The 21379-nt window shown below is 39.7% G+C and overlaps 2 protein-coding genes across 3 annotated transcripts; both read right to left on the bottom strand.

The window, feature by feature from the left end:
- Positions 1 to 36: 36 nt before the first annotated feature.
- best2 (bestrophin 2) lies at positions 37 to 10071 on the bottom strand. Of its 2 annotated transcripts, XM_067403162.1 has the most exons (11): positions 10024 to 10071; positions 8816 to 9044; positions 7268 to 7451; positions 7096 to 7190; positions 6760 to 6993; positions 2469 to 2623; positions 2238 to 2315; positions 2000 to 2152; positions 1793 to 1873; positions 1556 to 1710; positions 37 to 835 (listed from the first exon to the last, which is right to left on the bottom strand). In XM_067403162.1, exons 3-11 carry the CDS (start codon positions 7417 to 7419, stop codon positions 37 to 39), a joined length of 1902 nt encoding a protein of 633 aa, XP_067259263.1. In that variant the 5' UTR covers positions 7420 to 7451; positions 8816 to 9044; positions 10024 to 10071. The 2 variants fall into 2 exon arrangements, with proteins under 2 accessions (XP_067259263.1, XP_067259264.1); XM_067403163.1 differs by lacking the exons at positions 8816 to 9044; positions 10024 to 10071 and having other exon boundaries at positions 7268 to 7754.
- A 3820-nt stretch (positions 10072 to 13891) lies between these two features.
- On the bottom strand, positions 13892 to 21226 carry get3 (guided entry of tail-anchored proteins factor 3, ATPase). Its single transcript, XM_067403208.1, has 7 exons — positions 21044 to 21226; positions 20149 to 20296; positions 18904 to 19052; positions 16004 to 16154; positions 15755 to 15862; positions 15452 to 15649; positions 13892 to 14166 (listed from the first exon to the last, which is right to left on the bottom strand). Exons 1-7 carry the CDS (start codon positions 21184 to 21186, stop codon positions 14038 to 14040), a joined length of 1026 nt encoding a protein of 341 aa, XP_067259309.1. The 5' UTR covers positions 21187 to 21226; the 3' UTR covers positions 13892 to 14037.
- Positions 21227 to 21379: the final 153 nt, after the last annotated feature.

The following is a 21379-nucleotide window of genomic DNA, read 5'->3' as shown; positions in this document are numbered from 1 at the left end:
AAGCGATCATGCAGTTCAAATATTTGCTCTATTTGGTCACTCCATGACCTTACTACTTGAACCTGTGACCTCTGACCCTACACTTACACACTGACTTTGACCATTAGAAGGCAGCCATTGTGAATCTGCCAGCATCCGCTCTCTTTCTGAATTCTCCAGAAACGCTGAAACTTCAGGCGATGGAGCAGTCAGTAAAGACAATGCTGCTTGATTGCTATCGGGTGGATTTTGTTTTGGTGTCATGACCTTTGCCGGGTTACGGATAGGCTGGAAAGAGTAGAAGTCGGGTACAGAGTGGTTGGTGGTGTTTGAGGAACAGAAATGAGACTTGACTTGTCCCTGAGCAAGAGGACTCTTCCTCCCTGCTGACGCCTGTGCTGTGGGCGGTGGGATTTTTGGCACTAGTGAGTCTTTCTCCACCATCTTCTCCCATTTCTCTTCACCTGTTCCATTTCTCTCACCTTGCTGGTGGAATTCCACATCTGACAGCGGAGGACAGGTGCTGATGAGTCCTCCACAGCTGCAGATGGTGCTCTGTGTGGTGTCCAGCCCGAGTCCAGACGGCATGGATCCGGCCGTGCCCGCGCTTCTCACCGCGCTCTCCTCTTCCTCATCCTCTGCGTCAGAGAAGGAGGGGTCCGGACTGATGGAGCGTGTCAAACGCTGCAGCTGGGCGGAGGTGCGGCGTAAGGCTCCACCCATGAAGCTTGTGGGAGAGGGGGCGGAGCCGAGGAGTCGATTGAAGAGGGCAAGGTTGTGATTCCGCGTCACGGATTCCTCCAGGTTCTCAGCAATCTCCTGCAGAGGCTGGAAATGCATCTCCTCTTTAGGAATTCTGGGGATTTGAAATGGCAACAAAATAACAACTTATTTGTTTTTCACTTTATCCATTATTTTGTTTTTACATTAGCATTCAAACGTCTGGAGTCAATATGATGTTTTTGAAAGAAGTCTCTTTAAGTTCACCAAGGCTGCTTTTATTTGATTAAAAATACAGTAAAAACAGAAATACTGTAAAATATTATTACAATTTAAAATTTAAAGTTTAATATTTAAATATATTTTAAAATGTAATTTATTCCTGTGATCAAAGCTGAATTTTCAGCATCATTACTCATCTTCAGTGTCACATGGTCCTTCAGAAATCATTCTAATATACTAATTTGATGCTCAAGAAATATTTCTGATTATTATCAATGTTGAAAACAGTTGCCCTGCTTATTTTTTTCTTTTATAAACAGAATGCTTAAAAACAGTCTTTACTGTCACTTTTGATCAATTTAATGCATCCTTGCTGAATAAAAGTATTAATTTCTTTAAAAATATATTTAATCCAATCCAAAAATGTACAGCAAATATATAAAGCCCCATCCAATCTAAATTTTTTGGCCAAACTATTCCTTTTAAAATCATACTTAAATGAGTAGCAGCTATATTTATGACTGAAATCCACCATATTATCTTTTTTTTTTACAGATTGTTTGCAGTTTGTACAGTGTACAGTAAACTGTCTGGTCTGAAAAGATCAGTGGATTTGTGTTTGGTGATCACTGACGCCATGTCGAATGTGGAGCCTTGGAAAGAGGGTTTGCGCAGCACAAAGAGCGTAGCGGCTGTGTATGGCGGACGAGGATTCGAATCATTCCAGTAACGATCTCTCTCCATCATGGGCAAATCTCCATACATCTCATCCACCGCCATCATAGACACCTTTTAAACACATATAAAATCATAGTCTTTCATTTGTTTCACAAAGAGACATTTTCTCTGTATATTGTAATTGAATTATCACCTGGAAGTTTCTATCTATCAACCAATTGGTCTCAAAGTCATCATCATCCTCTCCAAATGGATTTATGAGCTGTTCTGCCACCTGAGAAATAATTACACAGTGACACAAATAAATAGTTATGGCTAAAGAAACGCTAATAATGATTCAATTAGTCATGGAATGATAGTTCTGGGTTCATGTTTTATAGCGACATTTCTGGTTCCTGACCTTCAACCAGCCAGCATAGAAAAAGAACTGCAGAAGGGTAAAGATGGGGACGTAAAGGTCAAGGTCATGACCTGGATAACCCTGACCCGGGTCCAGAAACTGACGACCAATCAGACACACCAGGAAGAAACTGTACACTGCCAGAGTCACAACCTGTGATGGAAAAAGATATCAATTCATATTCCATCACATGCCAAGAAACCCTTTCAGTCTCTCTCATCTTAAGCATGTATCTTACCTGTGTGTAGACCAATGGTATGCTGATCATGTCATAGTGAAAAAGCATGCTGCACTTCCCTCTGAAACTGTTCAGCTCCTACAAAAACAACATAGAAGACAAATAGAAATATCATTTCAACCAAGCACTTCGGTTTTACACTAGGCATCAAATCTTTTGAATTAAATTAACTATCTTACTTTCATAAATACTGTCATGTAAAACCTTTAAAGATCTTTTGAATGTAGTTACCTCCAATAGAAGTTTATAAGTATTATCGTCTTTGATTCTGCCCTCACAGCGGGCCACTGCAGCCAGGTTAGTGAACCAAACACATGGGATCCAGTATTTATTATAGGGTGAGTGTAAACTCTCAAATTTCTTACGCTCATCTCTTGTCATAAAACCTTGAAAGAGACAGACATTACTCAGTGTCAGGTGGACTTTTCACACTCTGCTTAACCCTGAAGAAAAGACCATTTCATTCTTATCTTTATAGTCCGAAAAGTCCATTCAGGATAAACTTGATAGTATACAGTCAGCAATATATAATATGAGGATGCGCAATGTTAGAGCCTTTGTGTAAACCTATTGCATGCAGTGTTCGTCCCATCAGTAACTTACTCCACAAACATGCAAATAAGAATGTTAATCCAGGGTTTAGGAATGCAGAGTGAAATGTCATCTTATGAATACACAGGTTAAATTGTCAACCCCAGGTAAATTATGACCAGTGTGAAACATTAAGCAAGATAACTTAGGATTCCATTTACCTGGGCTTTAGAATGACCCAGGGTTAACTATTTCAAGTGTAAAAAGCCCTTATGGAGGTCAGTTTCTGCCACAGAATAAAAAAATTATGGTAATGGTAATGACTTATTTGACTGACTTTATTTCTCACAATTCCGAGTTTATAATGCACAATTCTGAATTAATTTCTTACAATGCAGAATGTTTTTATTAAGCAATATTAATGCCTAGGTTAGTTATGTAACCCCCATTCCCTGAAGGAGGAAATTGAGAAGTTAGTAAATTGGGATCTCGCCTGAGATTCTGGTAACAGAACAAGCCAATGGACATTGACGAGTGAAATTTGCATTGCAAGCCTCTCCCCTGCTATATATATGGCAGCATGCAGATACACACATTAAGTTTTCTGCTGATGAGCCGAGATGAAACTCTGCCATACCAGCAGAGGTACAAGAGTTGTGGCGACGGGAATTAACATCTTAAATTAATAACCTAGACATTCCCTATCAGTCAGTCACCTGCTGGGGCGGAAAAAAGGACAGGGCTTTGCACGGAGAATGTCAATCACTGATGTTCCATTTAAACCTGAACAGTGAGACTATTGGATAACACTGGGAAAGTGTGCCAATTCCAATCTAAAAGGAAATGCAGTGGAGACCACATCCTGCCCATAGGGATGTAACGTGGGAAATATTCATATGGACTGACAAGGGGCAGTGCTACATATGGAAGATCTCTGGGGTAGATCCTGCCTTGTGCAGGGGTGGAGTCACATTCCATTACAGAGATGGCAGAGTGGACACGGAAAGACACAGACTTGCCAACGGGGAAGCCGTACCATGGAAATACACATATGGGGTCACCCAGAGGGTGGAACCACAACATATGGGCTTTTATTTTAGTAAAGGGGTTGACCAACCAGGCATACACACAAATACTAGACCTGGCCGCATCTGACTGCCGAGGATGCGGGAAGAACTCACCAGAGTTCACCAGCCAGGGACCTCACCTGCAGAGTAGAATAGGTGCTCATACCTGTCCTCAGAGGGGAATGGGACAGCAAGCGAAACACAGAGCCATTCTTCTCACATATTACTTTTTTGTACACAACACACTGGGAGGGCACTTCATCTCGCGAATGTGTTAGGCGTCACCCAGCCCGCAGCTCTACATAAGTTTGCCAACACCTAAGAAGAAGCAACATTTCATGTTGAGTGAGCTCTCACTCCAAGAGGGCACGGCTCGTCTCGTCTCAGGATTGGTACGCCAAGACGATGGCATCCCCTTTCCAGTGGGCCAGCCTATGTTTGGAGACAGCCATTCCATTCTGCTGGCATCAATAGCAGACAAAGAGCTGTTCTGAAGTTCAAAAGCTTTGCGTGCAGTCCACGTACAAACGCAGGGCACGAACAGGGACTGCCTTCTCTGAGGGCAGCACTCACAAATTCACCACCTAATCCCTGAAGGAGTGGTGTGGAACTTTGGGCACGTATCCAGACTGGGGTCTCAGGATTACATGAGAATCAGCCCAAATTTTAAGCATGCTTCATTGAGCGAAAATGCCTACAGGTCCCCCACCCTCTTGATGGATGTGAGGACAGTCAGGAGCACTGTCTTAAGGGACAGGATCTTTATCTCCACTGACTGTGAGGGCTCAAAGGGTACTCTCTGAAGAGCCACTTAGACCTGAGAAAGATCCCAAGAAGGATGAGGTATTGCCAAGGAGAATTTAAGTTGTGTTTCCTCAAAGACTTACCGTCTACTGCTTTGTGATGTGCGGCAAAAGCGGCAACATACACTTTCAGGTTGGAGGGGGACAGCCTTCGCTCTAACCCATCTTGCAGGAAAGAAAGCACAACATTTCCTTGGCATCTACGGGGGTCTTCACCATGAGAAGAACACCAAACAACGAAGTGGTTCCACTTCATAGCCCATAGAGGGGGCTCTTGCTGAAATGATAGTGTCAACTACCCCTGAAGGCAGGCCACTTAAATCCTCCACATCCTGCATAGAGACCACACGTGCAGGTTCGAGAGATCTGGACATGGGTGCCAAATGAAGCCCCATCCCTGAGAAAGAAGGTCCTTCCTCAGGCGAATCCGCCAGGGACGGCCTGTCATGAGGAGCATTAGATCTGAAAACCAAGTCTGGGTGGGCCAGTATGGTGCAACCATCAAGACCTGTTTCTCTTCCTCCCTGACCTTGCAGAGTGTCTGTGAGAGCAGGCTCACTGGGGGAAACGCATACTTGTGTAAACCCCGGGCCAGCTGTGTGCCAGTGCATCCATGCCAAGAGTCCCCTCGGTCAGGGAATAAAACTGGCAGTGACCCGAGTTGCCTCTGCACGCAGGACTGCTGAGAACTGCTGGGCGAAGTCCTCAACAACGTCACCGAAAAGGCCAGCCTGGGAGATGGAGTAGTCAAGAAAGGGAACTTTGTCGACCTCCTTCATCCCAGCCAGGTTCAGCCAGAGATGGCACTCCTCGGCCACTAATGTGGACATCGTCTCCCCAAGGGACCGCACAATGACTTTCGTTTCATCTGAGGTCATCAGATGAATCAACCCTGGGTCAGAACAACCCTCATGCAACTCTTTTAGTGCCTTGGCTTGGTACACTTACAGGAGAGCCATGGCATGCAGGGCAGAGGCGGTCTGTCCAGCGGTGCCATAAGCCTTGGATGAGAGATGCGGACGACACATCAAGGTGGCAGCATTTTGCGGACATAACTGCACCGAAACTGCATGCTCCACCTAGGGGATCTCCACGTACCCTTTGGCCACCCCGCTATCAAGGGTAGTGAGAGCAGAGGTGGCAGTGGAGCAGCTTTGGGCAGAAAGAGGTGCATTCCACGACTTTGTTACCTCCTTGTGCATTTCCGGGAAGAAAGGCACTGGAGCAGGATGCTGCTGTTTAACATGCCCCACGCCAAGATACCAATCATCCAGCCGTGTAGGTCGAAGAGACATGGTGGAGGGTTCCACTTGAGCCCAACACTTGTGGCGGCCCGGCATGTGGACATCGCCCCACATGACTCATCTACAAATGCTCCCTCAGCATGCTTACACCCAAGACATGTGAGGCAACAATCGTGGCTGTCATATGTGGCCAGGAAACCACCGGATGGAAACAAACGGGTGGAATGACATCTTTAAAAAGACGCAATGTCACACCTGTGAAGTCAGAATTGTGAAATAAGTCGCAATTGCCTTTTTTTATATATATTCTGTGAAGGAAACTGGCTTCCATAGGTTTCAATATGTCCACCACAGCTTTAAACCCTTGTGTATTTTTAACTCTTTGTGTAACAACAACAAACAGTTCCTTGTACTACCACTATTTTTTTTGACCAGCGTGTCAATTTTTTCCCGTTGCCCCGCGAGGAAAGGCTCATCCAATTATATTTGATCTTTAGATCACATGCCACTGGCATATGGAGTCACTGCTGTTGCACAAAAGGGCGAGATAGCTGGTGCTTTAGCACATAAATCTATTTTGAAAACCAGTGAAAACAGAAAAAAACTATTCCAAAGAGAGAAGAGCGAATGTGCCTTGTGGTAATATGCGCCAACATTTAATAGGCTGAATAGTAGGTTGTTGCGCCACCTAGTGAGCAGGCATAAAATGCATTCTCAGTCAGCGCCACCTATTGTGCAGCCATGATTTAGCTGAAGAAAATCAATCATTTCACTTTCAGTGTGAAAGCACCGTTTGTCGGCAATTCGTTTTGTTTGGTTTAGCATTGCTTGGGTGTTCTGCCTTGTTGTGGTGTGGAGTGTTGTAAACTCATTTTACCTGCTTCAACTACGTGATCCATGGTAGGGAATCTCTTGAACACGGCTGTGCTGACGGAGCGCAGGATCAGGAGCGCGGACAGACTCGCATAGCGCATCAGCGTCCGTCGCAGCAACCTGCCATGCTCGTCTCCTCCCTGCACGCCACCGGAAAGCGTGCACATGATCCTGTCTGGCAGCGGGATGGAGGTGTACTGATTCCACCAGCGATTCACTATTAATGTCACGTAAAACCCTGCATGTAATATAAAGATTTTTTAATGTATGCTTGTCATCTGCTAAAATCTCTTTAAATGATTGATATCATCCTCCCATTTTGTTGGGAAAACATGCATACCTAATACGAAAGACATTGGGATGAGACTGGCGTAGTGGTTGCAGTAAATGGAAAGCTTTTCAAAGTATCTCTTCTGATCATCCACAAGGAAGAATCTGGTAAAGAAAATGATGTAAATAAAACCTGACACTCAAAGCATCAGATGAGGACATTAACACAAGCACACACACACCTGTATGTGATGCTGATTGCTGTGTACATGGCAAAGAAAGCCAGAAACTCTTTGTACAGAACTTTATAGATGCTTCCTTTCCAGGCCAGTAGCAGTTTGGAGAAGCCGCAGAAGCGCGCATTGGCCACTCTGGCGGTGTAAGTGACTGTCATCACGCACCACAAACTCAGTGTGTCACAGCGTACTGGAAAATAACAAGACTTAAAGAGGAGAATAATATCTCCAGAAACACACCACAGTAAAGTCAAGATACATTGGGCTAATTTTGGCCGTGACTGGGCGGGGTTTGGGGGTGGCAACCCTGGTCAACAGTGTAATTACTGATGGAGTTACAGAAGTTAATCAAGTTTTAACATGCAGGTATTGTGGTCACACTTTATTTTTCTGTATGTGCACTTATGTGTACTTACAGTGTACTTACCTGAGAAACTACTGGGTAATATAAGGTAACTACATGGGTTAAGGTTAGGTTTAGGGGTAGGTTTAGGGTTCCTAGTTATTACCCAGTTATTGAAATTACTATAAGTAGTACATAGTAAGTACATGGGGAACAGGACTGTAAAATAAAGTGCTACAAGTACAATGTAAAAAAAAAAAAAAACTTAAGTGCATTGTATCAAATGATTAATTTAAATGTTAGTTCATATAGTTAAAGACACTTCATATAAAGTGGAACCACATTTTTATATGATTTAATTTGTTATATGATATACATTTTTAAAAGCACTTCAAAAAAGACATTAAAAAACATTTTATAATAATAAAATAATGTAATGCTTTACTGTATTAATTCAATAGTCAATACTTTTGTAATAAGAAATTGTATTTCTAAATATTCTTGCTTCATAAGGAAACCTCTGTTTGCTCTATTAACAAAGATGCACATTTCTAGAGAAACAAATAAAAATATATAGGGCCTATAATATTATTTTTTTTATATATTTGATTTTAATTTGTATAATGTAGGTATTAATAAAAAAAAAAGACTAGTCTTTAAATAAAAAAAAACTGTTAAACTGCCAACTGTATTTCCAAAAATATAGTAATATTTGTGTCCATTTCATATCATATAATAATAGTTTTGACATGTTTGGGATGGGGCATCTCTGCCTCCTTCGCTCCAATAAGGCCTCTGTGGCATAAAATTGCCAATGCAACTTTTATTTGGTGTTCTTTTTGAGTTTTTATGTGTTTGGCTGAGGATCAAGATGTCAAAATGTGTCTGATATCCTGCTGTGGATCCCACGGGACAAGCGCTTTGTCATCTAAAACACAGAGGCAGGTAAATGTGGGTATATACGCGCCGTTTCAGGAAAAACATGCTGAACTGCAACAGGTGTTTATTTTTCCACGAGATTTCGTATGTGCTCTAAACAATTACGCACAAGAAACAAACTCACAAGCATTTCTGCCGCAGTCTGTTACTCAATTTCCAACACATTTACTTTTTTACAATACTGTATACTCAGTATTGCATTTACAATAAATTATTCTATTCAATAAACTTTATGTAAGAAAATGACTAAATGAAAATCTAAGTGTTCTTACCTTTTCTCCTCAGCCTCAGAGGAGTAAAATATTTCACTGCATATTCTCACAGGATGTTCCAGAGGAGCTGCGTGTCATGCGTCCAGACGGGCTGTGTGTGTTTCTGTCGTTTCTTATGTTCTGACAGGAGCTTGAGGTCTTTGCATCGGGTCAAATGCACCTCCTCCATCAGGAGGTGGGACTTTAAGTGAGGACATCATCTCTGCATCTCTCCCAGACTCACTGAGGTCTACGATTAAGATTATACAATGACACAAATAACATACACAGTATTTCCTCTCTGCAAAAACTCAGCAACTGTTTACAAACATGTAAATGTACATTATGTGTGAATGTGCTGGTAAGAATGGGGCAAGTTGTCACATGGTGCCAAGTCCAAAAAAAACCATCTCAAAGCAGGCCTTTTTTTTTGTTGCAAATTATGTTAAATATTATTATATTATTTATTTTTGATATCTCTGAGGTAACAAATGAAAGGTTATAACTGAAAGTTGTCTTGTATTTTAGATTTTGTAATATTACACAATACATTACAACAGTCCAAATCAATGTTTTGATATTTTGTATGTTATCTTTTCAATTTTTGTTTGACTATGTAATTAAAAAGCCTTTAATCAGCCTATAAAATACCTATTTAAAAGGCAGATTTGTTGTGGATACATTTTTTTGTGGACAACCTGTCACTCACATGAGATCCACCAATAGCAAATCACAACAATCCAAATATCCAATCAATTCCCTATGGACAAAATCAAGTCCTGCCCTACATTTGTTCTTGTTCGAGAAGCCGTTTCACTCGGATATATGTCACAATATGGAAGAAGAGACTATTCCTATTACCATTCCTATTCCTACTATCCTTTTTATGCCGACTTTAAATAGTAAAAGGGCTGTAAATGCATAGTAAATGCTGACTTGAACACGTTCTCCAGATTATAATTAAAAAGCCTTTAAACAGCCAATGAAATACCTATTTAAAATGCAGATTTGTCATGGAGGATTTTTGTGGAAGAACGTTTGTTAACTTCATATACATTATTTCATTTATCAAACAAAAGTATTTCTTTTTTAAACAACTGATATTAATAATTATCATGTTCATGCAATAAATTTCAAGTAAGTTCAAAAACACACACCAAAAGTGTGACAACTAGCCCCGGAGACTCCTATATTCTTTGGTGTTGCTATTGTATAAAAACAGCAATTACATTGAGGCCTTTGATGTGGTAAATCTCTATTGCGTTCCTCCAGCGGTGCGTGGACTGGTCCGGAGCCCCAGGATAAATCTGTGGCGTGCTCGTTAGTGAAGACTCCCACTGCGCCCCATGGCCCTGATGGATAGAGAGCGACAGGCAGGCATTTCAGACAGTCTCAACCAAACAGCACTTCCAGAAGTTATACGCTGATGCATTAATGCAGAATATAGATTAATCTTACCATAATGTACATCAATGACCCTGCTGAATTTATGTGACAAGTGGCAACTCATCATAAAAAGGAGCAGATAGTCCGTCTGTTCTCTCTTGTAAACTTCTGGACACCTGTGACATAAAGCATTGTTCTGGCACTATGGGGGTCTTGTTTGTCCCGGTTAAGGTCCAGGATGAAAGGTCTGAATCTCGCCAAAATACAGAAAACGTGCCAACACGTGCCTCTAGACTCAACTCTTGAGTGCTTAATAGTAAAAGGGCATTACGCTTCACTCAACCTTCATATCATTATATGATAGTCGTTCTTATGTAGAATGAAAAAGAAGTTATTTTGCAGACTGCAGAAGCTGCTTTTTTTCATATATAATGAAAGTCGTAGATCAGGAGCTGTCGATATTCAATAGATCAATAGATTTGAGAAACAGACTGAAATGCAAGTTATTTGTATTGACATCAAATCAAAACAAATATTTAAAGGTGCAATAACCAATTTCTGAGAAAAGCTGTTGAAAGTGGATCGGACTGAGCAGCACAACACACTTGTAGCCAATCAGCAGTAGGGGGCGTATCCACTTACGATGGGGGAGGAGAGAGAATGAGCTGATCAGCAGTAGGGGCGTGCCCATTCATGATGGGGGAGGAGAGTGAGGGAGATTTGAAGAAAAACCGTAGAAAGTGAGATGGCTGAGAGACATTACAAAAGAGGAAAAAGAAGGGTTATGATCAGGCAAGAGCTTTAGGACCCGCGTTAATATTAGAAAAGCTTTCCAGCGCTGCAGAGACTGATGCAGGAAGGCCTGAAACCAGATGCTGATGTTGTGTTTTTCTGCCCTACATGTGACTAACATTGCTTTTGCTGTGTTTCTCATAACCAAGATATGCTGTTGTTGTTGTAATGTGAGCTAAAGTAACAGGACAGTTTTGAGTGTTTGTCTGGAGCTGGTGTGTTGCTGGAGACTAACAAGCAACTCTTGCTTGCATATACTCTTGTGTACTGTACATTCATTTTTTTTGTGTGTGTGTGCTTCCTTGGTATTTGATCATCTTCGGTTTATTTTTCACAAAGCATTATTTTGCTTCGCTTCAGCTATGATAAACATTGCATGTTTGTGCATTTGGGGGCGGAGCAATGAAGGGAGGGGTGTGTTAGGGTTGTTTTCAAATATAAGTGTTTCTCAGAAATCACTTACTGAACCTTTAACAGCTACAATAGAGGAGTTTTTATACAGAAAATAACAGCTTTGGTTTCAGTTTGTTCACAAACAGTATGGCTTGAGAAGACATGGAATCTAGTGCATGTGTATGGACTACTTTTATGGAGCTTTTTTGGAGCTTGAAAGCCACTTGCCACAGTTTAGTTTTCCTTTTTTTTTTTTTTTTTTACATGGAAGAAATAAATTAATACCGGTTTCCAGTAACAAATTCTCATTTTTTTGTGTCAATTTAAAAGACTAATTCAAACTAAAGGGGCTGTAGTTTTCACCTGACTTCTTAAAATCTTAATTTCTAAACTTGTTTAAATCTTAATTTTTCTTGATAAAATAAATAAATAAATAAATAAATATTATATATACAAAAGAACTGGGTAAGAGTTTGTTTAAAGAAACAAATATTTTCAATTCAATTGAACAGTAAAGACATTCATATTACCAAAAGAAAAAAAAAAAAAAATTATATATATATAAAATAAATATATATATATATATATATATATATATATATACATAATAAATAAAAAAATAATTGTATATATATATATATATATATATATATATATATATATATATATATATATATATATATATAAAATTTTAAAAAAAATGCAGTTTTTTCATCTAAGAATACTGAAAAAAGTATCATGGTTTTCACAAAAAAATATGAAGCATTGATAAAAATCTGAAAATGTTCCTTGAGAATCAGCATATTAGAATCATTTCTGAAGGATCATGTGACACTGAAGACTGAAATAATGATGTTGAAAATTCAGTTTTGATCAAAGGAATTATATTTTAAAATGTATTACAATCGAAAACAATTATTTTAAATTGTAGTATTTCACACAAAAAATAAAAATAAAATAATAATAATAATAATAATAATCTTACAGACCCCAAACTATTGAAAGGTAGTGTAAATAAATTGTCGTCATTGAAGGTTTGGTTCTAACTTTTATGAAACATGTTAAAATTAAAATTCATAACCTTTAAGCAGTTGTCCTAAACTCATTGAGTTGTGCTTTTCAGTGTAGCACTGCTGCAGTGTGTGACCCTGTAACCGTTCTGCGTTTTGCACTCAAAATGTTTAGGTGTGATGTAAAATGTTTGCATGAACAATTAGCTTTGGTAGACACAAAATACTGGTATTCACATAAATCACTGGACAGAAACACCTGATGCAGTAGATGGAGAATAGTGTTTTATTTGCTTTTAAACTTGGTGTGCTTCTACAAAAAGAAGCCAAATTTTGGAAAGGCAGTTATAAGAGAATGAAGAAACTTCAGGAAAACTGACTGATAAAGATCAAAATCTCTCTGTCTGATACACTATCAGGTTTGTGAGTTCTTGCCCCTGCTTTTCATGAACTAAAGAGCCCACTGCTTCATGCTGTGAAATCAGGAAAACACACTTAACGTTATCATAACCAGCGCAGTGTGTACTGTGATATTGTTGTCGCTGCTGACAGGTTGCAGTGTTTTTGCAGCAGGTTTAAATGAGCATCTGACCTCCATGTAAGGTGTAAGTGTGTTCCTGTTTTGATGCATGCAGACATTACTGCCAAATGATGAGGAGGAGAAGAACAAGACAACGGAACGCATCTTCATGTTGTGCTTCACAACTCAGAACCAGCAACAGGCGTCGCATAAATAAATGTTATAGAAGATCTGAAGAGAATGTATCTTAATTATTACAAGTCTATATAAATACATCACTTTAACTAACTGCAAAAATTAAATTAGATAAATTGAATCACAAGGTTTGTACACGTTAATTACAGTTTGATTCACTGCAAATAGAAGTTTAAAGGATAGTTCATCCAGAAATTAAAATTCAGTCATTATTTACACATCCTTGTCAGAACAAACTTGTATGCTGTCCATAATGCAATACTGAAAGAATGTGTCAATTAAATGACACTTCAAAATTTCTCCCTGTGTTGCATTTAAAAAAAAAAAAACCTAGGGTTTGGAATGACATGAGGGTGAATAAATAATGACAAAATTCTTTGTTTTGGGTGAACTAACCCTTTAGCAACTCACTAAAATATGTACCATCTCCTTAAGTTGGACCCTCTCAATTAACAACACTTCTGACCAGTTCAGGAACCAAAATAAAGTCTGGCCAGAATGTGAAACAAAGGTTTACGGTGTCATTCACTGACCCCAAATCAGATGTGCCAGGTTAAACGGAACAAGTGACAGACATCTGTACTGATACTACTCCCGTTCAACCGCTAATGTACATTCCTGCGCCCGTATAATCTCCTTTCTTGAACACACATCAGGAATGAGTGTTTTTCTTACGCTTAAATACAAACACCATCATCACAAAGCAACATAGACCATCAAGATTTTATGTTTCTAAGCAGGCCGCTTAACTCTCGGCAGACATTCATTACGGATCATTGGAGCAACGTGGCGGCATCAGTTAATACAAGACCAGAAAACCAGAGAGAGTGGAGAGACACTGAGAGGGGGCAAATGAAGATGTGAACACCAGAGGGATGAATGTATCAGAGACAAGCAGAGTAGGAGGGAGGAGATGGTGTGTGTTTGATCCGTGGAAATCATTTAAGTCACTTCTTGGGGGGGCTGTAGGGCTCCAGCAGCTGCTTGGAGAAAGTATTGACCTTGTCCGCTCCTCGAACCTCGTGAGGCAGCAGAGGCAACTTTATTATGTGGAAATCTTCATATAAATCCTCCATCTGAGAGAGAGAGAGCAACAGGAAAAAAGGGGAGGATAGAGGAAAAGGACAACGATGAAGACAAAGAACCACAAAGAGGAAGAGGAAATTAAATGCAAAGAGAAAAGAAAGGAAAAGGCAGAGGAAGAGAAAAGGAAAAGACATAAAATTATAAAGGAAAAACAAAGAAAGAAGTGGGAAAGGAAAAGTAGAAGGGGAGGAAAAATTTGAATGGAGAATGAAAGAGAAAAGGAAAAGCATAAAGGAAAGAGGAAGAAACCAAAGATGAAAGAGGAAAATAGAGAGGAAGGAAATTAGAAATAATTGGAATTGTATAAAGAAAAGGAGAGAAAAGAAAAAAAAAATGGAAAAAGACAGGAAAGTAGAGACAGAAAAAGAGAAGAAAATAATAAGTAGTAAGGGAAAACAGAAAAGGAAAGGAAAGGAAAGGAAAGGAAAGGAAAGGAAAGGAAAGGAAAGGAAAGGAAAGGAAAGGAAAGGAAAGGAAAGGAAAGGAAAGGAAAAGTAGAAGGGGACAAGGAAAAGCATAAAAGGAGGAGCAAGAAAACAAATGGAAGGGGAAAAGTATAAGAAAATAGAAGAAAGAGGAAAGGAAGGAAAAGGAAAACAAATAGAAAAAGGAAGGAAAGTAGAGACAGAAAAAGAAGAAAAATATGAAGTAGTTGGAAAAATAAAGAAAGAGAAAGGGAAAGTTTAGAGAATAAGGAAAGACAAAAGGAAATGTATACAGGAAAAAAAAGAGGAGGAGGAAAAAGTGGGAAGGAAAAGGAAAGAAATAAAAAAAGAACAGGAAAATGGAAAAGGGGGAAAAAAAGAAAAAGAAAGGAAAAGGAAAGAGCAGGAAAAGGTTTGGTAGGAAAGCAGGAAGGAAAAGGAACTGATCTTAATTACAAGTCTATAGAAATACATCACTTTAATAAAATTACATTTGATAAATTGGTAACGCATTAATGTTAACAAATGAAACCTTATAAAGTATCAAACATGAACCTACAATGAGCAATCATTAATCTTTGTTAATGTTAGTTAATAAAAATGTTCATGTAAGTTCACAGTGCCTTAACTAATGTTAACAACTTTTGATCTTAAATTATTAGCAAATGTAGAGATTAACATTAACTAAGATGAATAAATGCTGTAGAAGTGCTGTTCATCGTTAGTTAGCTAATGTTAACAAATTAAACCTTATTGTAAAGTGTTACCGATAAACTGAATCTAGTTATGGGTACCTGATAAATGACATGTTATAGTATGTAATTTGTCATAACTTGTCTCAAACACACACCTGGTCCAGGTACTTGGACTGGATCTTGTGTCGGGCTTCACACATCTTGCAGGGCCGCTCATTGTCAGGGAAAACCAGCTGGTTGACGATAATGTTATGCGTGTCGATGCGACACTTGGCCAGCTCCTGAATCAAACGCTCCGTCTCGTACAGAGACAGGAACTCTGCGATGCACACGCAGATAAACGTCGTCTGCTCCTGTACGCATCATGACAGGAATCAACATTACATTTAGGCCTTTTGGACTGTTTTATAATATATCAGTCTGGGCATTACCACGGACTACCGTGACATGACACTCACCGGGTCCTTAAACTGCTCGCTGACTGAGCGGATGACGGGGAGCGTCTCTTCCAGTTTAGATGCCAGCTGGTCTGCATTCATGTCTCCCAGACCCAACATGTTACACATCTGCAATTGTTTGAAAGAACTTATATTTAACTATTAAATTGTAGGTTAAAAATTCATACTTTTTTCCCCTCTACATAACATTACACTATATTCCAGTGCTATTTTACAAATACTCCATTCTCCAGAATGCAGTGCTGGTACCTGTGAGATGAAGGGGCTGATCTGGTTCTTGATCTGCATGAGGCGGCCCAGGCCTCGCTCCACGATGGTGGGGAAGTTGAGCAGACGCAGAGTGTGTCCCGTCGGGGCCGTGTCAAACACCACTACTGAAAAATTCATGCCTTTCACCAACCTACAGAAGAAGAAGAAAATGACTCCGATGAGAATGAGATAAATTACTAAGTTATGTTATTAGTAATATAATAAAATAGTAAAAGATCAGGCATAACATTATGAGCACTGACAGGTGAATAACACTGATCATCTCTTCATCATGGCAGCTGTTAGTGTGATATATTGGGCAGCAAGTGAACATTTTGTCCTCAAAGTTGATGTTAGAAACAGGAAAATGGGCAAGTGTAAGGATTTGAGCGTGTTTGACAAGGACAAAATTGTGATGGCTAGACGACTGGGTCAGAGCATCTCCAAAACTGCAGCTCTTGTGGGGTGTTCCTGGTCTGCAGTGGTCAGTATCAAAAGTGGAACAGTGGTGAACCGGCGACAGGGTCATGGACGGCCAAAGCTCACTGACGCACATGGGGAGCGAAGGCTGGCCCGTGAGATCCGATCCAACAGACGAGCTACTGTAGCTCAAACTGCTCAAGAAGTTCATACTGGTTCTGATAGAAAGGTGTCAGAATACACAGTGTATCACAGTTTGGGGCTGAATAGCCAGTCAGGGTGCCCATGCTGACCCCTGTCCACTGCTGAAAGCCCCAACAGTGAGCATCAGAACTGGACCACGGCACAGCGGAAGAAGGTGGCCTGGTCTGATGAATCACATTTTCTTTTACATCACGTGGATGGCCGGGTGCGTGTGCGTCACTTACCTAGGGAACACATGGCACCAGGATGCACTATGGGAAGAAGGCAAGCCGGCAGAGGCAGTGTGATGCTTTGTGCAATGGTCCGCTGGGAAACCTTGGGTCCTGCCATCCATGTGGATGTTACTTTGACACGTACCACCTACCTAAGCATTGTTGCAGACCATGTACAGCCTTTCATAGAAACAGTATTCCCTGGTAGAGGTCTTCACAGGTCCAAAAATTCATACCCAAACCCGAAGAGACCCGAGAATGTGCTACAAGGAACCGACCCGAGCCCGAGTTGGCCTGGGCCTGTGCAGAACTGAGAAATGCCATAAATGTACTACCCGAAACCAACGCAGACCCGTCTATTATGTGAAAGCTGGACCTGAACCCGGCCGGGAAGACACAGGCCCGACTAGATGACAAAATGCAACTTTGCTGTATCTCGAGTCAACTCATATAATAAAATAACTCGAGAGTTTGCCATTTTAAATAACTATTGCTTGTTCAGTGTCATGGCCACTGACGTTAGCATTGCTTATTTGCGATCATTTCTGTGCTTTCTGAGCAGAGTCTGACCAAAACTTTACATATAACAAGATGGTTCATTCATAATATTATTATAAAAATAAAGTTTGTTTGTTTGTTTATTAAGTTGTTATGCCATGTTAGCATCATGGCTATTTACATGGCAAAAAAAATTCAGTATCATCCAAAAAAATGTACATTATATTAAACATTTCATCTTAACATAAGATAGAAAATCTAAAATACAATAAAAATAAAGTGCGCTCGCATGAGACTGCACATGCGCGTTAGCTGGAGCAACCTGAAACATAAGCTTTTAAACGCATTTTGAGCGTCATAGAAAACATTCATGTTCATCTCAGATTTTGTTTATGATTTGAAATATGTTATTTAAATGCGAGTGTGCAAGGCTGCAAGCAGTTTTTGAGATTTGAAGTTTGTGTGCAGTACTGTTGCACACAATAGGAATAGGAAAACTTGATGATCACTGTTCGCTTGCATTAACTCCGCCCACTCTGCTTCGGATGGCTGGGGTCGCTTGTTTTTTTCCCCCCACCTTATTCCCGGCAAGTTACAAAACACGCACAACCCTGACTGACTCCCAACACGGCCAGGTGGTCTCCGAATCAGATCAGCTCGGGTATACACACAATGTTAAACAGACCCGGGAACCGAAGTAATAGATTGGGACACGACCCGGACCCGTTTGACCATTTAAAATATTGACCTGAACCAGTACGGGTCCCGGGTACTCTTTGTAGACCTCTATTCTCTGCTGTGGCCTCTTTCAGCAGGATAATGCGTCCTGCCACAAAGCAAATATGGTTTTTTATATATATTATATTATATTATATATGCTTTCAAATGGAGCGGCATCGATAATGAACGCGATATTGCGTGGCTTGCAGGTGATCTACGGCTCTGTCTATTAAATGCCGCTCCATTTTAAAGCAAGCGATGCCGATTAAGCGGCAATCAGGGAACCAGCTTTACTTACGAAATGCGCGTGACAATTGCATGCGATATATCGGTCAGCCCTTATATATATATATATATATATATATATATATATATATATATATATATATATATATATACACACACTTTAAATGACTGGGGAATCTATTGAATGTGTGAAATGATGTGAAACAATGGTACTGCATAAAAAGGCCAAGATAAAGCCAGAGTTATATATAGTAGAACTGTTTGTTTATTGAATTGTGTAATTCACAGTGCTTCCTTCCCTTACGAAAGACGTTAAGTGCACACTTTCACCTTTATCTGCTTTTCAGATTTTCAAATACCGTTTTGCTTTGAAGAGAAGTTTTGTGATTCATTTTGGAGCTTGTTTTTCATTCATGACTTACAATGCTCTATTGAAGAACTGTTTGAAATGCAGATGGAGAGAATGAAAGCTAAATCACATCTGGTCTAAATACCCATATGACAAGAGCTTTTTAAAACGGCACGTTTGAAAAATGTAGACTACATTATGAGATTATTACAGCACATTAAGTTCAACACATGATGCTGTACGCGTCTGACCTCATGACCTCTGCGTAGCTCATGGCCTCGTCGATGCCGGGGAAAGCACTCATGGCTTCCTGCATCATCTTCTTCCCCATACTGAGCATGTTGTCCTCCTCAAAGAACTCATCGGGCAGCTCTGCCACACCCAGACTGGGGTCGATCTCCTACACAGAGAGAAAATGCGGTCTTATCTCATGCATTTCATCATCTAAATACAGTTATAGCAAATTCATTTAAAAGGTGCCCTAGAATTGAAAATTGAATTTATATTGGCATAGTTAAATAATTAGAGTTCTGTACATGGAAATGACATACAGTGACTCTCAAACACCATTGTTTTCTCCTTCTAAATTTGATTTTTGCAAAAGGCCTCTGAAGAACAGGTGAATCTTAACATAACACCGACTGTTATGTAACAGTCGGGATCATTAATACTTAATGAATCATTGGCACCTTTAAACAAACTAAATCTTAAAGAACAGTGGCCGTTAAACCAGATAATTATACATAGTTTCTGTAAAGCAATCTTAGTTTCATATCACTCTTTCTTTTTTCTTGCAACATCTTTGTTGTTTCAAAATAGCACAGGTTCCTGATGTGAATCACACACCAGTTTAAGCATGTGCCACATGTCCCAACTTTAAATGACAAGTAGGTCTGGGTAAAATACTGAATAAATTCACAATATATTTCTAATGATTTTGTTGACTAGAAATGTATAGATTCAATATAAATACATTTAAAAATACAGTTTAACAGATAATGTTTTAAAGGAATAATTCACCCAAAAATGTCATTTACTGACCCTCATGATATTCCAAACCCATAAGACTTTCGTTCATCTTCAGAACACAAATAAAGATGTTTTTAATGAAATCTGAGAGATTTCTGTCCTTCCACTGAAAGTTTATTCACCCAATAGTGTAAAACGGTCTATTATTCACATATAAACATTGATCAGCAAACACACACAGTGCACTCAAATTTGGTAAACAGAAGCTCAACTCTTTATGAACGTCTTGAAGGGTCTGAATTTTAATGCAGGGACAGAAATCGCAGATTTCATTAAAAACTTGTGTTCTGAAGATCTTATGGGTCTTATGGGTTTGGAACAACATGAGGGTGAGTCATTAATGACAGCATTTTAATTTTCTCTCCCTTTAACACTGTTGTAAACTGCAGAGGTGAATGTAGAGCTATTGTTGTTATTAGTGTACACACTGTATTTAGTTAAAACAGCATGTGTCGTTGATAACGCACCATGGCAAAGAGGTTGTCGTAGCCCTTGACTTTGGTGGGCACCTTGGAGAACTTCTGGTCGAAGGCATCTGAGATGTTGTGTGCTGGATCTGTGGATATGATGAGGACGCTCTCTCTCACTGACGCCAGCTGAACCGCCAGACTGCAGCTGCAACACAACAAGCAAAAAATAACACTTATTCTAGATACAATGAGAATGTGACATTCCTTATAGTTCACATCTAGAGAAAAAAATCAATGACATTACATTACTATCAAGAAAAACTTTCAATATTGTCTTGACAAGCCTTGGTTGATTTATTTATTTTATTTTATTTTTTCAGCAAAAACAGTATGATTTCTTTAACAAGCCAACAAAAAAATGACAAGTGAACTTAATTATTGATGGTCAAATCAGGAAAATTGAGAAAATAAGAACAGTTTTTTTAATCATGCCATTTATAAACACCTGTTGCAGTGAAATCACATATTAAAGTGGCTGTATAGGTGGCAAAGGTTAAGACAGAAATGTAAATATAAGTTAAGATGGATAATACCACACACTTTCATTCATCTACCTGTCTATCTGTGATATTTGAATATTATTATGAATAAGAATAATTATTCAAAAGGAAAGAGATTTTAAAAACTACTCACACGTGAAGCATTTTTCTAAAATATCAAAAAGTACTATTTTTCGACTTATGTTAGGTTGCTGGTACATTATATTTAAAGATTTGTTTTCATTTGTTTGTTTTTAACCACACATTTTCGAGTTTCAGTTTGTTTAAACCGGTATTTTAATGCCGTAAAACAGCAAATGTGTATGAATAATCTTCTGTGGTGTGTTGCAGCTAAAGCAGCACTGACAGCTAACTGCCTCTCAACTGTAAAACCCTGTCGTTTATTCGCTCACCTGCATGTTGTCTTGCCCACGCCACCTTTACCCCCGACAAAGATCCATTTGAGGGATTTCTGCTCTATGATATTCTTTAAAGTCGGCTCTAAAGGCTCTACATCAGGCGCATCTTCAAACTCGTCTTCCACTGACGCTGCCATCTTGCTCTCAAGTCAGTCGGAATACACCAAAGCGGCAGCTGCGCACTCCGCCATTTTGGCTCCGCAACGGCAGAAACAACGCACTGGAATGGACAGACATTAGATCCAAAATGGCCAGGGAAGGGTGAACAGTTACGAACGGAAGTGTGCTGATTACGCTGATGACTCAGCCGGACTGGACCAACTAATTTCA

The sequence above is a fragment of the Chanodichthys erythropterus genome, chromosome 12 (genome assembly GCF_024489055.1).
Source record: "Chanodichthys erythropterus isolate Z2021 chromosome 12, ASM2448905v1, whole genome shotgun sequence".
Classification (NCBI taxonomy): Eukaryota; Metazoa; Chordata; class Actinopteri; order Cypriniformes; family Xenocyprididae; genus Chanodichthys; species Chanodichthys erythropterus.
Note: the sequence above shows the minus strand (reverse complement) of the source record. Positions and strands in the feature narration are given on the sequence as shown.

Excerpts from the sequence above, each read along its gene's own strand:
- best2 (XM_067403162.1), bottom strand. The coding sequence starts at position 7,419 with ATGACAGTCACTTACACCGCCAGAGTGGCCAATGCGCGCTTCTGCGGC. Across the intron at positions 2,624-6,759 it reads GGATCACGTAGTTGAAGCAG|GTTTTATGACAAGAGATGAG; the intron begins GTAAAATGAGTT and ends GTCTCTTTCAAG. Across the intron at positions 1,711-1,792 it reads TGATAGATAGAAACTTCCAG|GTGTCTATGATGGCGGTGGA; the intron begins GTGATAATTCAA and ends TGTGTTTAAAAG.
- get3 (XM_067403208.1), bottom strand. The coding sequence starts at position 21,186 with ATGGCAGCGTCAGTGGAAGACGAGTTTGAAGATGCGCCTGATGTAGAG. Across the intron at positions 15,863-16,003 it reads TCAGCCCCTTCATCTCACAG|ATGTGTAACATGTTGGGTCT; the intron begins GTACCAGCACTG and ends AAACAATTGCAG. Across the intron at positions 15,650-15,754 it reads GCGAGCAGTTTAAGGACCCG|GAGCAGACGACGTTTATCTG; the intron begins GTGAGTGTCATG and ends TGATGCGTACAG.